The sequence below is a fragment of the Rutilus rutilus genome (assembly GCF_951802725.1).
Source record: "Rutilus rutilus genome assembly, chromosome: 5".
In the NCBI taxonomy this organism is placed as follows: domain Eukaryota; kingdom Metazoa; phylum Chordata; class Actinopteri; order Cypriniformes; family Leuciscidae; genus Rutilus; species Rutilus rutilus.
Window position 1 is genome coordinate 33,497,428 of NC_140213.1, and position 16,953 is coordinate 33,514,380.

The 16,953-nt window shown below is 38.7% G+C and overlaps 1 protein-coding gene across 7 annotated transcripts in view; it reads left to right on the plus strand.

Annotated features, from left to right (window-relative positions):
- Positions 1 to 16,953, plus strand: part of pclob (piccolo presynaptic cytomatrix protein b) — a 94,330-nt gene that overhangs the window by 43,214 nt on the left and 34,163 nt on the right. For all 7 annotated transcript variants that reach the window (XM_084409317.1, XM_084409321.1, XM_084409319.1 and 4 more), the window contains exon 16: positions 16,487 to 16,951. In XM_084409317.1, coding sequence (XP_084265443.1) covers positions 16,487 to 16,951 — 465 coding nt within the window. The remainder of the gene's footprint in view (positions 1 to 16,486; positions 16,952 to 16,953) is intronic.

The window sequence follows — 16,953 nt, forward strand, 5'->3', positions numbered from 1 at the left end:
AACATGTTACAATGTTTACATGGTACAATTTCTGGTAAGCAAGGTTTTTTTTTTTTTTTTTTTTGGCAAATTTCACCATTTCAATTCTTGTGATTTGATTCAATATTGACTAATTTGGATAAATATTAGGTAACGTTTCACAAGGCAGGCGTTACTTTTTCTCAAAAAAAAAAAAAAAGAAGCCCTATCAGCTGGTATAATTTAAGGTTAAAATAAGTAATATAGTACACATATTTAGCCAAATACTCTCTATAGCTCTTTTTTTTCTAGCCAATTAAATGGCTTTCCTGGGGTAAATGTTATGTGACGATTGTTCTCCAGCTGTTTTACCTCTTTCCGCGGTTGAAAAACACTTATTGATCGATATTATGAATGAGGAATATACATTTCGGTAAGTTATACGGTATCTTTCAACATTGTTAATTCGTGTTTATTTACTATTGGGTAGTTTTTAGAATTAGACCAGTTCACGTGCCGCTATAGGAATCTGTCATGTCACATTAAAACGGCAAAACGGTATTTATTGTTTGAATTTCGTAATAGTATTGACAGAATCTGAGAGCTGAGATTTTTTTAAATATCATGATTCATAAACTGCTCAGTTTTGTCTGTCGGTCTCCGTGTCCTCTTTGCTTCACGATTTTTCTGTGCGTTGGACATTGTTGTTCCTGATCTGTATCCCCAACAGTAGCCATAAAAAAGTTTGTCATCTTTGGCAGCGTTCCCAAATACTTATCAGTGTCTTTTCACTTTTTTTATTTTATTTGAGCGGCTTGGGTAACTTCGAAACGTTAAATTTTCGCGTTTAGACTCGTCTTGCTCTGGGGATCAATTGCTCTATTTCCCAGTCCTCCTGTTACTGCGTTTTGTTTATCTTTCGCGCCGCGCACTTTTTCGGACTTTTTGCTTTCCTCCCGCTTCCTCCTTTTTTCAGCACCGCTTGGGTAGCTAGCTTCACTTCATTTTTACTCTGTCTACTACTCTGTACACTCTGTCTGTCAATCACTTCTTTTTCTCCGTCAGTTTTTTGGCACAGCCTTGTCACTTTCGCAGTTGCGCAGTAAAAGTAAGATAATGGAATAGTCCAATGTAGTGAGGCGGGGGGGCCCCCTCCTGTCTGCGACACTAATGATTGATGCCATTTTTCGCAAATGGAGTTTTAGAAACATATAAAAATAAAATAAAATAAATTAAGCATAAGGTAATAGGGCATTTTGGGGGCCCCTAGGTAGCTCGGGGCCCAAGGCAATTGCCGACCTTTGCCTAATGGTAAAGTCCGCCCCTGAACACTGTAGACCCCGATAAACAACAGCACTATTAATATATTCACATATGTAAAGCACTGTTAAATATTGAAATACATTTAATAGATTTGAAATACATAAAAAAAAATACTTAGAATAAAGCTTTGTTCTTCGTGTCACATCTGTGAATTTGTGTAGAAAACGTTCATAATTATATCATGTAGTTTTTGCTATTTTGTTTCCACACCGCGTTTACCATTCCTAAAGGTAGGCCTATATATTATATTATAATGTAGCCTATTATATATATATAACTGACAGACTTGTACGTTTTCAATGCTTTTATATTTTCATTCTATTTACAGTTTGCGATGGCCACAAGCCTACTATCCACTTAATAATGTATCAAGTTTCAGGATATTTTAGCTGATTATCAAATAATTCACTCCATCAATTCAAAATGTATGTAAATGCTGCGTGACTTCTACGTGTTTTAATGGGCGCGCGCGCTGAATATTCAAGCCGCATTTGAACTGGAGCGGAGGGCGTTACCATGGAAACGAGGCAGCAGCTCAACTGACAATCAGCGAAACTCCGTCTCTCACTGTTGTTTTAACTACTTTAAGGTAAGTTTAGTCCATAAAATTACACAGATTGTACATACAAGTGTTTCTGAGACTTTCTTTCATGTAAATGACTCGCTTCCGTTGAATATTTACTTTATAGAAATGGCTTAGTGTCTTCGCAAAAGTCCGTTAGCATCTCAACCGTTAACGTTAGGCTAACTTGAGGTAACTTAACGTTAAGTTAGGTTAACTATAGACTTGAGCTGTAAGTATGGGCGTTTAATCACATATTATGTGTAGATGAGATATTTTGATAGTTTTGTAAAGGTTTTGCTGACAATTGGTCAATGGATGAATGGGAATAGTCTAATTTATTTAACCTAAAAGTACGGACTGTATGGTTAATTCATAGTTATCAAGTGACGTCAGGATGCAGCGAGCTGTACTTGACCTGGAGGGCAAAATAAGCCTTTCCTCCATTGCCCACCAGTCATTTTTATCAGGTTTGTAGTTAGTATTAATGTAGTAAAACAGTGTTATTAAAAGAGCAAATTCATACCACTTATTCATGATGCATACTTTGTACAGGTTAGCAGATGAACACAGAACAAGTTATTTATAACATAATAATAGTGTTTGTCTTCTCCCCTTTACAGTATTGTTTGCCATCTAGTCCTGATCACAGAGTTTAGCTCCGAAACCCAATAAAGCAGACCTGAGCAGCTGATCCAGGATCATCAGAAACTCTGCAGAACTTTGGTCTGGACACCAGTGTTGTAAGTTCAGAACATATTGCAGGAGATATAATATCGTCTCTCAAGGTCCACTTACATGCAGAGGTTTACTCCAACCTAGTCCAGCACACCTGAACAAGCTAGTCAAGGTGCTAAACTCTGGGTAAATATCACTCAGTTCTCTAGCTCAGTAGTCAGTGGTTAATGGCCGTCTTTATCACAAAATCCTTACAGTGCACTGAAACATTTGCTCCCTAAAAACTCACTATGTTATCGGAAATTCTGAAGCTCAAAACTTTAATCACACAAGACAGTTCGCTACAAAATTACATGTGATAGGCACTAGCGGCAATCAGGATTTTGATTGTAGGCGCTTTTCTGCGGCACTGAGGACAGCGACTCAGTAGCCTACCTGAATTTAATGCATAATTAAGAATCAAAAAAAAAAAACTGTAGGATTTTTTTTTCTTTCTTTTTAATACAATTACAATGTAATATTTTCAATTGTTTAATAACATTATAGGCCTATTATTTTTAGTTTATTAACAGTAGGGATGCACCGATCCGATACTCAGTATCGATATCGGCTCCGATACTGCCATTTTTGGCGGATCGGGTATCGGTCAGACGAGGCCGATCCAAATCCGATATTGTGTGTATACTATTCTGTGTTATTGTTAAGCCACACAAAAGGCACACAAACATTATAAAGCACCATAAATTTTTGTGCCAGGGTGGCCGCGGGTCCTTAAAAAGTCTTAAAATGTCTTAAATAAAGTTTTCCTAATAAAAGGCCTTAAAAAGTATTAAAATGTCTTAAATTCAGATTCGATAGGTCTTAAATATTTCTGGTCACGTTACCGCTAAAATTTATCCAGTCTGACGGACCGTCAAATAACCAGTGAAGCATCGAATCGCGAGAATGATTCAGATTTTATTACATAAACAGCTATTGTTAATGATAATGTAGGCTTTTTCTTGTAACGCTGTTTTGTTATTTCAAATGTAGGCGCGTTGCGCGTGGCAAGCGCGCTCATAATGCGCGACCACAACATTGCCCAAAATCAAATGGCAAACGTAATGCAAGCGGAACGAAACTGCTCGTTATTGTGTGGTTGAAGGACCGTTTATCAGTTTGGACCAGTTCAGCGCGAGCCGATCGTGATCATGCGACACTGTTACTACACAGCGCTAATAAGAGATCCAGTAAAGAAAGCATTTTAATTCGCCACAGAACTGACAGAAGTAATAACATCGCTGCGAGATCTAGTGAGACGCATTCATATTTCTCCGTTATTAACGGATCAAACAGCGCTGACGTGGAAACCTGGAAGAAACATTGTGTCATGAATGAACTATCAGTGTCCACAGATCAGCAACATTCACCATGGATTTACTGTAGTAACACTAACTGCAACCATGGACGTTTGGTTAATAGTAGGCTATAATGCCTTCAAGTAACACGTCGGTTTTATTTTGACATTATGAATACAATTGCTGCCCTCAAATGTTAATCTGAACTAAAATAATCCTTTGTTTATAACTACTACAATATGACATTTTATTTTTTCCAAGGAGCTGTTTTGTTTTATATGCTCCTAAGAAGAGCCAATAAGCTCTAGAATTGCTCAAAGTAAAAAAAAAAAAAAAAAAATCATACTTTATATGATGTTAGTTTTAATATAAAAAAGAATAAAAAATTTAAATCAAGGAAATTTCTCTGGCATTTAGTTCTTAATGCTGTATCAAAAACGTACCGAACCGAACCATGACACAAGTGTATCGTATCGAACTGAACCGTGAATTTTGTGAACCGTTACACCCCTAATATATACGCATGTAATATAATGTGTATTTCCATCACAGGTTTGGTCTTAAATTTCATTCAAAGTGGCATTAAAAAGGTCTTAAAAAGTCTTAAATTTAACTTGTTCATATCTGTAGACACCCTGTGTGCACAATATTATAAGTGTTCTGAAGCCATTATATAGTATAATGTGAGATATAAATGAATATTTAAGTCGTTAAATTCAAGATCACGTAAATGTTTCTCTCAGCTGCGGCTGTCAATCATTCTTCATTCAGCATTCAAACAGCGCGTCGCGTTCGGTTACGACAGTTAACACGATGAAACTCTCTCCAAGATGATTCAATGTTACTATTATTATACTTGATCTGTAGATAAAGGTCTATGGTTTCGCATAAAACAACTCTTATCTTGCTGGATTTTATTGCTGTACCTTAATCATGTTACTTTCTACCGGGTGTCTGTTAGATCACAACACTGGAGAAAAGTCAGAGCACTATTTGTTCTTCACACGCACAGTAACTGAAATTTAAAACTGTTAAAAGAAAATGCTGAATAGACTATTGCATAGATAGATACTGTATAATACACTACGCATCAATATGTATTTTCTTTGTGCTTGAAACTTTTCAATGCGGACTCGACGCGCTGCGCGCTGTGACTCATGTTGCTTCAAGCGCATCATTCTGAGCTCGGGATGCGCATAAAAGCGCTTTGTGCCGCACTGTATTGGAGCCTTTCATATCATAATACAGGGACGCAATGAAAGATTATTAATAGCCTTTCTTGTTCTGTCCTATCTATCATATGTTGCTACCTCATTAAACAGCTGTGCTATACAGTTAAAAAATGTCTCAATTTTATAGTAGGATATAAAATAATTGCTATTAATTGCTAAGTTTTACCAGATTTAGTGTTACACTTATTGTCTCTAATTTGTTCCCCACTAAACATTTTTTTTTTTTTCACAAAATGTTCAGATTTTATACAATTATTGTACACTCGTGATTTTTCTAGACTAAATTTTACTGAATTATCCACTAATCTAGTTTATAATAGCATTTATGTCAGATTATGATCATATATTTTTTGTTGTTGTTGTTTTTCTTTTTTTCAGTTCTTATTATCAGTTCAACACAGAGTTATAGAAATTCTACTTGATTAAAAAAAAACCTGTGCTGGTATCGGTACAGATCGGTATCGGCCGATACTCAGAATTTTTGGTATCGGATCGGTTCTGAAAAAATGGTATCGTTGCATCCCTAATTAACAGCAACAACAACAACACACACACACACACACTTCTCTGCATATCTTCAGACAAAATAAAGATATCTGACAAAACAATGAAGATATTTTACAAACCAACTGCCAGGGATGTGCAAACACTTTGTATTGTATAGCCATTGTATGTGTATTTCAATTATAAATACGTTACAATATGGAGTAAAATTGGTTGCAACTCTGGTTTCATCACAAATTTAAGGAAACAGGCCTAACTAATATAGTGATGTTACATTATTTTATTTTATAAGCGTCAAATTATTATTATTATTAATTTATTTTATTATTAATGATCAATTGTACTTTTATTTCTCCATCAGGGTGTAGCCAAAGTGATGCTCTGTCGTCATTGCAAGTTTTCTGACAAAAGCCAGTCAATTCTCCTACAGCAAGATCTACTGAAACACTGGCACGTGACCAGAACACTTCACTGCATTTACATACATTGTGTGTGTACATTCAAAACCAAAGGGTGCGTTAAAGACTCATCTGCCAAGATTTCACTCTGAGTTCAGTGATATCTGTGAGGAGAAGACATATTGCACTGCCCTAATCTTTGATTGTTTTTCTATCCCAAAACAGGATGCCTGCTGAAGGAGACACAGAGGACTGAGACAATACACTTTTTTTAAATGTATAATTTTAATTTGGTTTTGCTTTGTTTGTTTTAAACATTCAATTTGTACTGCATATTTTGAAATGAAATAAAAGCTAAATTTGAATTATTTGTTTTAATGTTGGGAAACATGGCTATAGGCCCTACAAAAGAACATGGTAGGACTACCATTTTCTGTGGTATATTGCTGAATGATTTTTACATGGGTTTCACATGAAGTTGCAGGTTTACGTGGGGTGTAGGTTTAACATAGATTGTTGATGGGTTTCAAATGTTATTCCATGGGTCTCTCATGGAAATTTTACGTTTCACATGTGATTATTGGTTTCACATGGAAATTTCAGGTTTCACTTATGATCTCATGGGTTTCACATGTGATTTCATGGGTTTCACATGTGATCTCATGGGTTTCACATGTGATTATAGGTTTCACATGTGATCTCATGGGTTTCACATGTGATTATAGGTTTCACATGTGATTTCATGGGTTTCACATGTGATTATAGGTTTCACATGTGATTTCATGGGTTTCACATGTGATTATAGGTTTCACATGTGATTTCATGGGTTTCACATGTGATCTCATGGGTTTCACATGTGATTATAGGTTTCACATGTGATCTCATGGGTTTCACATGTGATCATAGGTTTCACATGTGATCTCATGGGTTTCACATGTGATTATAGGTTTCACATGTGATTTCATGGGTTTCACATGTGATGTCATGGGTTTCACATGTGATCTCATGGGTTTCACATGTGATCTCATGGGTTTCACGTGATTATAGGTTTCACATGGGAATTTTACGTTTCACATGTGAGCTCATGGGTTTCACATGTGATCACATGTGTTTCACATGTGTTTCACATGCAATCACATGTGCAAATGTTCCAAAAGCACACATTTCCCGTGTGCAAAACACATGTTTCACATGTGATCCACATATTTCACATGTGCAAAGTCACATGTTTTTACATGTTAAATTTCACATGTGCAAAATCACATGTGCATGTGGTCACATGTGATCACATGAGTTTTTGCACATGTGAAGTTCATGTGTTTTTTCTGTAAGGGGCACCCCAACACATGAAATTGCCACCATCACAAATGCTGCAGGAATCAGACAGCTGCAGGAATAGATATTTCTTGAATATAGACAGCAACTGTTGACAAGTCAAAAAGGAGAGCTCCCCTGGAGGAGACGGTGGGTGTATAAATAGCCTGAGGCGAGACTAAAGAGATGTACCTACCCTTTTTTCCCTTCTCGCAAGCTGCTTTTAAACCTCTAACTCTAGATGCCCCTAGCTGTGTGTCTGTGCATGTTTGGCTTTTTAAATGAGAGCAGTCAAAAGAACATCACTAAGGTGGAAACAGATATTATTTTGAGACACTCAGCATAGTTTGGTCATTTGTATAGAAAATTGGAAATATATCTTTCAACAACCTGAGATAAATTGCATGTCTTCAATTATACATTTTGCTGAGGCACGCAAGAATAAAAGGAGGATATAGTTTTTTTCTCTTCCCCTCTCTCTTTGTTTATCTGCTTTCTGTCACACCGGTGGGCGGCACGGGCTGGCTCTGTGCCTTCTGTGGCAAGCACTCTGCTTATTACAGATTAGTAGGTCAAGATTCTCTATTATCATTGGGCCTGATTTATTGGGATTGTACCGCTGCGGGGGTGGTTGAAAGCTCACTATATTAGCCAACTACAACCTTCGCCAAAGGCAGTTGCCAGGAATCAATACGGTGTCAGACACAGCACTGCAATGCTGTGGTCCCATGAAGGGAATAGCACCTCCAATAAATAACTTTAGCTATAAATTAATCTTACTTCTCAAGTGCAAATATGTTTCTGCTCTGTAGTACAGGCAGGTTGACAATAAAACAAACCCTGGCTGATACTTACTAGGCTAGTCATTTTATTTTACCTGGAATGTGCCATGGGATGTTTTAATATGTTTGTTTGAATATAATGCAAACTTGTGGCATGTGACTACTTAATGCAATTGTAGTATATTTTGAGTTTTTTTTTAAAAAGCTGCAGCTTGGAACACTGTTAGTCTGCATTCACTTACAGAGCTTTAGGGAGCAAGCTTTTGCAGCAATGAATGTTGAATACAAAGTGTTATTATCCTAATGGCTTTTGGCATTGCAGATTGCACTGCCCTTAGCAGATGAATGCTAGAGCTATATCTTAAAGAGCTCTTAAAGAAAAAAATGCAATTCTCTAGATGGCTGCATTGGAGAGAAACAGGTTGCAGGGGATATAGCTTGAGCATTGTTTCAGCTATTGAAACTATGCAACTCTATTGGCTAAGCCATTCTCTATTACTCCTGGCTAGTTGAATGTTTGGTAATTTAACAGATTAGAACATGGTAAAAAGTCAGATATCTCCTTTGGTGGAGTGTGCCTTGTTGCGGTGCTGTAAGGCTTGATGTGTCTTTTTGTCAAGAGCTGGTGTGTTTTTCTCTTGGGTTAATCACTGAGAACAATGGCCTATGTGAGGCCCATCTCCAGGCTTGCTGGCCCTCGCTAGTTGTCTATAATTAAAGAGGACTTTGCATGGAGTGCAGCCAGGCCTGGCTGGTTCAGAACCAGCTGCGTCAGGCACAGAGATTTGCGCAAAAGGATCAGCTAATGATACTACTCATGGTCAATGTGCTAGGATGCTAACAATGCAACATAAAATTAGGGTAAGGACAGACAGGAACATTGGGCATAATAAAGCAGTAAACACTAATGTATATGATTAGTCTCATACTTAGAGAACCACTGAGATGTTCATTTGTTAATTTTTCTATTTTCCCCCTCTATATATTTTTTATGTTATGTTTGAATTTGTAGTATTATTTAATGTATTTTTTAAGTACTGGATGTTAAACCTTATTAGAAATACTTAATTGCTCATGAAACCTCTCTTGCTCAGCAGTGCCCTTGAGGGCTGAAAACAAACAAAAGCATTTGTTTCTTTACGGTGTCCCCATAGTCCTGGCAAACCCCAAAATATGAGAACATTTCAAAAGCGTGATTTCCAAGCCTAGGAAAGTCAATTTAATAAAATGGTATTTTTTTGTAGTCAATACAGTTTTTATATAGTCATTATTTCAACTATGTATATATCAACTGTATGTAGGGCTGGGTATTAGGGCTGCACGATTAATCGCAATTTCCATGTAATCGCGCTTAAACCGATTTGGCTTATCGCGAGTTTGAAATCTTTAGAGATAATTTTTTATGCGCAGCTTGTCATTTCATAAAATTGGTATCGAAAAAAGTATCGTTCAGGAACCGGTATCGAAGTCAAGGTATCAGTATAGATATAGCTTTTTTTTTTTATGATACCTAGCCCTAACTGTATAGGAAAATTCATGCAAAAATGCTGGAAATTAATTGAGAAAGTGTGAGAACCCTGTAATATTACCTGTAATATTAACCCTGCAAATGTTAGCTAATTAAATCAGCAGGTTGCATTTACACTACAAGGCCTGGCAGTTATCTGATTTTCTCCTGTATGTGTCAGTCAGACAAAATTGAATAACTGAATTAAGTCAGTATGTGATAATTTAGGACTTTTTTGTAAGTTTGTACCAATGTACTAGACGTTTTGGTTTTCATTTTTCACTGTATATGGCAGGAATGGCCAAACAAGTGCAACCAGCCATTCTAACACTTTGAGGTGGGAATCTATGATGCTGGGTAATGTTGCATGATTGTTCACTGCTGTGTTTCATGGAAAAAACTCAGAATTTGTGCAGAATTTGTTGTTTTCATTCTTATGTTGACTGGATTTTACTTGCTAATTGTAACTTTGGTCAGAATGTCCCCAAAATGGATTTGTTTGTGCTTTTTTGTTCTGTGAAACATTATTTTCTCATCTATTAGAGATGCATGGTTTCTGGATGTCCTTATCCCCATATATCCATAGTGTCAAATGTGAAACTAACAAATATAAAAGCTCAATTCCCTTTCAAGGGAACTCGCGTTGCGTCGAAATGACGCTGTGGGAACGCTCTGCGTGATTTGATTTGTGTTCTGCGCATGTTCTATTCGCAAGGAATCTTGGTCTTTTGAGTAGAGACGGCGCATACAGAAACCCGCGTGCAGTATACCGGAAGTAAACAAGAAGTAGAGGTAAACATGGCGAGACGCAGCACAGCACCACACTTTTGGAGCAAGGAGGAAAGCGCAAACAAAGGCGATCGCTATCTGCCCCGAACTATTCATTATCCGCGTGTTGCTACTGTTGTTGTTGCCTTTGGATACAGGAAGAAGAATCGGAAATGACGCATATTGCGTCTTAAGGTTGTCCGTACGTCCAGACGCTAACCGTGCGTCGCCGTTTACATCGGGATATTGCCAATTGATTACAAATTAACTCTCTCTGCTCACGCATGTAAACGGGTTATTCCGAATGTTTCAGAAACCCAAATAGTGACCTTAACCCGACCATAACCCTAATTTTAACAGCTTGTAAACGTAGTCAATGTCTCTGTCTTTTATTGTTGTTTGTCCACAAGCATATTATATATCTAGACAGGAATATAATGGCGAGCAAACAGCATTTTTGACCATGTGTTCCTCCCTGCCCTCGCTTAATTACGAGTGGGGATACACGCGACTTATGTGTTGTTTGTTTGGGATTAGAGCATGCACGGTCAGCTCTAGTAAAAGGGGTCTGACAGTGTTCATTCCCGACGTGCACTATCAAGAGTTTTAGCTCTGCTTCTGTTGGCTTTCTTCTCGAGGGAAGAAAGTCAATAAAGATTCTTTGGCCCTGATCTTGCGTTTGCCGAGGGAGCGCGTAGATTATGGGTCTGCATCTCTGCAATAAGAATCCAATGGCTCAGATCACGCGTTTGCCGAGGCAGTGCATATATTACGAGGCAATGTGTAGATAATGGGTCCGCAATATATATATATATATATATATATATATATATATATGCGGAGAGAACTGAGCAGATGGGAATTTCCCTTTCTCTCTTTCTATTATGATTGTGTGCAAACTAATTATGTGTTTGCAGATTATTATTTATGGTTATTTTTGTGTTTGAGATTATAATATTAATTTAATTTTCAGAAATTAAATGAAATATTTGTCTGGCTTTGAAAGTAGATGTATGAAAATAATATATTCAACCTTTCATCCAGACCAAGTTCTCTATCTGATTGATTTCTGGCTGCATTTAATTGTGATAAAATTAAATGTTAAATACTCAACTGAGTTGATGTCTGTATTAAGACACTATATTCAGCCTTTCATCTAGACTGTTTCTACTTGTCTGGTTGATATTTGGCTGCATTTCAGTTTTGAGAAAATTAAATATGTGTTTATCTGATTTCTGAGGAGTTAGATGTCTGTATTAATATACTATTCAGCCTTTCATCCAGACCGTGTTTACTTGTCTGGTTGATATTTGGCTGCATAGATTTTTTTGAGAAAATGTACTAATATGTACCCATCTGATCTTTGAGGAGTTAGATGTCGCTATTAATATATTATTCAGCCTTTCATCCAGACCATGTTTTCTTGTCTGGTTGATCATTGGCTGCATTTAATTCTAAGGAAATAAATGGTGAAATTCCTGAGGGGAAATGAATAACACCTCATTATACGGTGTTCTCAGGGGACGTTCTGCCAATCCCATCACCTCGTGTGCTTCGGGGCACATGGGTCTCCAGCGAGTTCTAGTCTCAGGCGAGCCCTTATCTCAGTGTCCGCCCTGAAATTGTCTGCCAACCCCGCCACCTTGTGTGCGTCGGGGCGCAACAGGCTCCAACGAGCCCATATCTCCGTGTTCGTCCTGAAACGTAGCGGGTCTCAGAAAAGTCTGTTTGGTTATTCCCTGCCGGTTCGCCGCACAGGGCACCGAATTGGTCACTCAAGTAACACCTAGACCTGTCTTGAGAGTCTGGTTCTCTTAGTAGATTTTTTGGCAGCGTGGGAACTTCTGCCAAACATATCTCTACAGTAGCAGAGCGTCTGCTCCCGAGCCCCCACTAAAGGACTGGGGGTCGGGCTGGCGCTCTCAACCACAGCCTTCAAGGGGTAAGATGGATCTGAGGACCGTCATTATTTCCAAGAAGACTGCGGGGAAAAGGTTTCATGCACTTTCATGAAATGCGTAGATGCAGCTCTGGCGCCTCGGCGCTTGTAGGGTATTCGCATCATGAACTACATCGACAATTGGTTAATTCTGGCTCAGTCGCATCTGTTGGCGGTTCGGCATCGAGATGTCGTTCTCGCCCACATGAAAGAGTTGGGGTTACGGCTAAACGCCCAAAAGAGTGTGCTTTCTCCACTACAGAGGACCACTTTTCTTGGCGTGGTTTGGGACTCAATGTCGATACAGGCATACCTCCCACCGGCACGCATAGAGTCCATCCTGTCGGCTGTGAAAAGAATAAAGCTAGGCCAGAAACTGTGAAACAGTTTCAGAGATTGTGGGGTCTGATGTCAGCAGTGTCCAACGTGATACCTTTTGGCCTGTTGTACATGAGACCCTTACAGAGGTGGCTCAAGACCAAAGGGTTTTCCCCGAGGGCCAACCCCTTTCACATGATATGGGTCACACGGCGAAGCTTACTTGCCCTATTTATGTGAAAAAAGCCTTGGTTCTTGTCCCAGGGTCCTGTACTGGGAGCTCCTTGCTGTTGCTTAACGCTTACGACAGATGCTTCCCTCATGGACTGGGGAGCGATCATGGACGGTCGCTCGGTGCCCTTGGACATTGTTGAGGGCACAATCACTCTAGAGCTCCCTGCACAGGAAACAAACCGGTTTCCTCGGTTTGGTGCATTGGAGCAGGAGGAGTATGGCGGCTTTGTAGCCTTGTATTAGGGGTATCCCTACAAGAGGTGTGTGATGCGGCGGGCTGTTCTTTTCCGCACACGCTCATCGGGTTTACAACCTAGATTTGGGCTTAACTCCTGGGTCCCAGGTGATTCTGTCTTTGTTGTGCTCGCCTGATTTCACACAAGACATGCACTGGTCACTATAGTGGTGCTGGTATAGACTTTTCCACAGCGTCATCTCGACACAACGCGAGTTCCCTTGAAAGGGAACGCCTCGGTTACGACTGTAACCTCGGTTCCCTGAAGAGGGAACGAGACGTTGCGTCACCCTGCCATACTTCCGGCGTGCCTGTGATCGACTTGCTTCAACCTATCAGAAGTTGACAATGTTTGGTCTAGGTGCACTTTACAGCTTCCTGCGATGACATCACCCACCTATACGCCATTGGACTGATTTCACAAGTGCTTCACGACGCAATCACACAGAGTGTTCCCACAGCATCATCTCGACGCAACTTCTCGTTCCCTTTTCAGGGAACCGAGGTTACAGTTGTAACCGAGGCATTTTCTCCTATAGAAGTATAAATCACCCACACATTATTAATATAGTCTTTGTTAGTCTTTATTCAGGGATCCTGACATGTCTTCCCAAATGCTTGAGCAGATGTAATTGATCTCAGAGAATGATGTCTTTTCTTAACTGCTCTTTGTAGACTGAATGTAATCATCATGGTATGTAGTTAAACTGAGCTGAAAAAGAATAAATCTGCTGTGCCACTGTCTCAGTTCTGTACTGGAATAAAGTATAGACAATCAGAGTAAAGGTGAGGAAACACAATCCCGCCTTTTTTGTTTTCGCTGTTTTATTTATGTGCCATGATCAGCACTCTACATTGCCTTCATGCAGGAATGACAAGCAGCAGTGATGAGGACATTCACAAATTTGTACACACTGAAGAAGAGGATTGGTTCCTTTTATGGTTAATTAATCTTTTGATTGGTCTCCCTGCTTCTCCTGATTTGCATATGCATAAGCCAGTCAAGTTATCAGTTAGTGGTGATGATTGCTCCTTTTACTGAAGCCACAGCCAGTATTAAAATGAGTTTGTTCTCATTTCTTTTTGCAACCATGGGCATTTCTGTTCATGTAATGGCTGTGTTTGTGAGTTAATTTATCTTGCTCTAATTGATACATTTGCATATCTAGTTTATAGTAGGCAAGTAGTTATCTGGTATATCCTGTTCATATTTGTTGTATTATTTACTGGATGTTGAACTTTATTAGAAGCACTTTATTCCTCATGAAGCCTCTCTTGCTCAGCAGTGCCCTTGAGGGATTTTCTCACTAAATAGGCTGCTCTAGGAGGTAGCCTCACCAATGTGCCATTACTACACATTATTCACACATTTGCCCAAATTCACAAGAACTACAAAGCTTTTCCAAACACTTGCTGTTTATTAAGAAACAGAGTATCTTTGTAGATTAAAATAATTTACTTTGTCTTTAGTTTTACTTTAACACTTTTTTTTAAAGGGGTGGTTGATTATGATTTCACTTTTCAAACTTTAGTTAGTGTGTAATGTTGCTGTTTGAGCACAAACAACATCTGCAGTTACAACACTCAAAGTTCAAAGCAAAGGAAGATATTTCATTGTTTAAGGACTAGCCTACAACAAACGGCTGGTGGGGACTACACGACATTCCTCCTGGGTTAGTGACATCACTAACCCTAAAATTTACATAAACCCTGCCCCCGGAAACACGCAGTCCATGTTGGGAAGAGGAAGAGTTGTTGTAGTAGAGCACATTTGTGAGTCTTTTCACATGCAATACAGTACGTAACACAAATGCAATAGCATGCCACTCTGTAGGCATGCAACAGTTCCCACACGAGCGATTTTTATAGATTATCATGACGGAGTATGATAATCAAAGACTTTAGTTAACTTTAGTTAACTCCACATCAGCAACATAAATTCATCATCTAACCATTCAGAAATGTCCTGTTGAATTCTACATGTTGTCACTTCTTCTTGAGTCACTCCATCATTGTCCAACTCCAGTTTAAACATAAAAGGCAGAACAGTTTCTGACATTTTAGTGCTTGCCTGCGTAAGGTAATCGGAGCTGCTAACACACAAGAGCTGTTGAAGAGCCGGGAGCAGCAGCTCATTTGCATTTAAAGGGACACATGAAACAATGCGTTTTTACTGACCCTTTACAACGGACAATTTTAATATGCTGTAAAAAATGATCTGTGGGTATTTTGAGCTAAAATTCACATACACACTCTGGGGACAACAGAGACTTATTTCACATATTGTAAAAAGGGGCATTATACCATCCCTTTAAAATTGCAAGGGTATAAAATGTATAATTCAAAGCTCTGTTCCAAAACATAGTGAGCTGCCTAGCTGGCCTAATCTTCATACGTGACTGATTTGGAACACTCTTTAACCCTTCAGAGGATTTCAGTGGAGTTTGACATTAGCATGTTGCTAAGATTACAATTCAATAGCATAAAAATACATTCACAACAATACTGAATAAACTAGTCTATTATAATGATGATTAAATTATGCTTAAATTGATCACTTTCTTTATTTAATTTCTCTCAACTTTGTTCACAATCTTGGATTATTTTTTCTTAGTTTTCCTTAACTTTTATTATAATATTTATCTCAATTATTCTTTTTCCCCCCTTAATTAATTTAGCTTCTGAATGATGCAATGCTTTGCATGTGGTCTTCCCTTTGAAAGCATGCCTAATGTGCCTTAAAATGCTGTCTGCTCACTAGGATTTGGTACAGAGCTAAAGGCTCTGAGAGAGAGAGAGAGAGAGAGAGAGAGAGAGAGACTGAAATACAAATGATCTACAAACAAAGACATTTAGTAGGATTTTCCTAACAGAATAGCTAAGTTGAGAGTTTTGGCGTCAGTCTGGTCTGGAGTTGGTCTTGGGATTTGTTTTTCAATTTCTTTCCTTTGAAATGCATTTGCATATCCCCTTCTTTTAAATTATTTGATTTACAATGCAATTTCTAAGAAAATTAAGTTTTTATAATCTCAGCTTTGTGAATAAGCCTTTGAGTATGACAAAAGAGACAGAGGGGGTGTTACATCATAAATAACAGTACTCAGACCATGTGCCAAAGAATTATGGTTTGTTTGCGTCACTGGATGTGGAAATAAACCCTAATCTCCTGTTAGGACAGAAATATGTGTGTTTAAATCCTACTGTAGCATGTTCTAAGTATGAACTTTTTTCTCTCATTCTTTCTCTCTCACACACACACACACACACACACACACACACACACACACACACACACAGACGTAAACATGTGTAAACATGGTTTCCTGTAGGAAAACCTTTTCAGGAGAGAGAGAGAGATTTAGAATCTCATTGTTTTGTTTTTTTGTTTTTTTTGCAGGCTGAGTGGTTGTGTTTGAATTGTCAAACACAGAGAGCTATAGCTGGGCAGCTGGGAGACATGGGGAAAATATCAATATCTGACCCTGTATCCACAAAAGACAAGCCTACAGTCACACCCAAAACACAGCTCTCCGAGACTCCTGCACCTTCACAAGCACCTACTCTAAAATCCAAGACAAAACCATCTCCTGGAAAGCAGGCCGAGGAGAAAACCACCCCTACTACTGTTGGAAAGTCAGCTGTGACCACTCCAGCAGTCCCTGCACCTCTCTCTGTTGTTCCAACCACAGATATGCTGCAGACTGAGATGACAGCTGTGGTGGCACCAATACCAGCTGCAGAGTCTCAGAAAGCTGTTATTACTGCTGCTGAGGTCACTTTGAAAGAAACTGGCAAAGACGAAGTCCCAGACGAGACACAAGTTAATAGAGGATCAATGTCTACACTTCCAGCAGTGCCAATGGT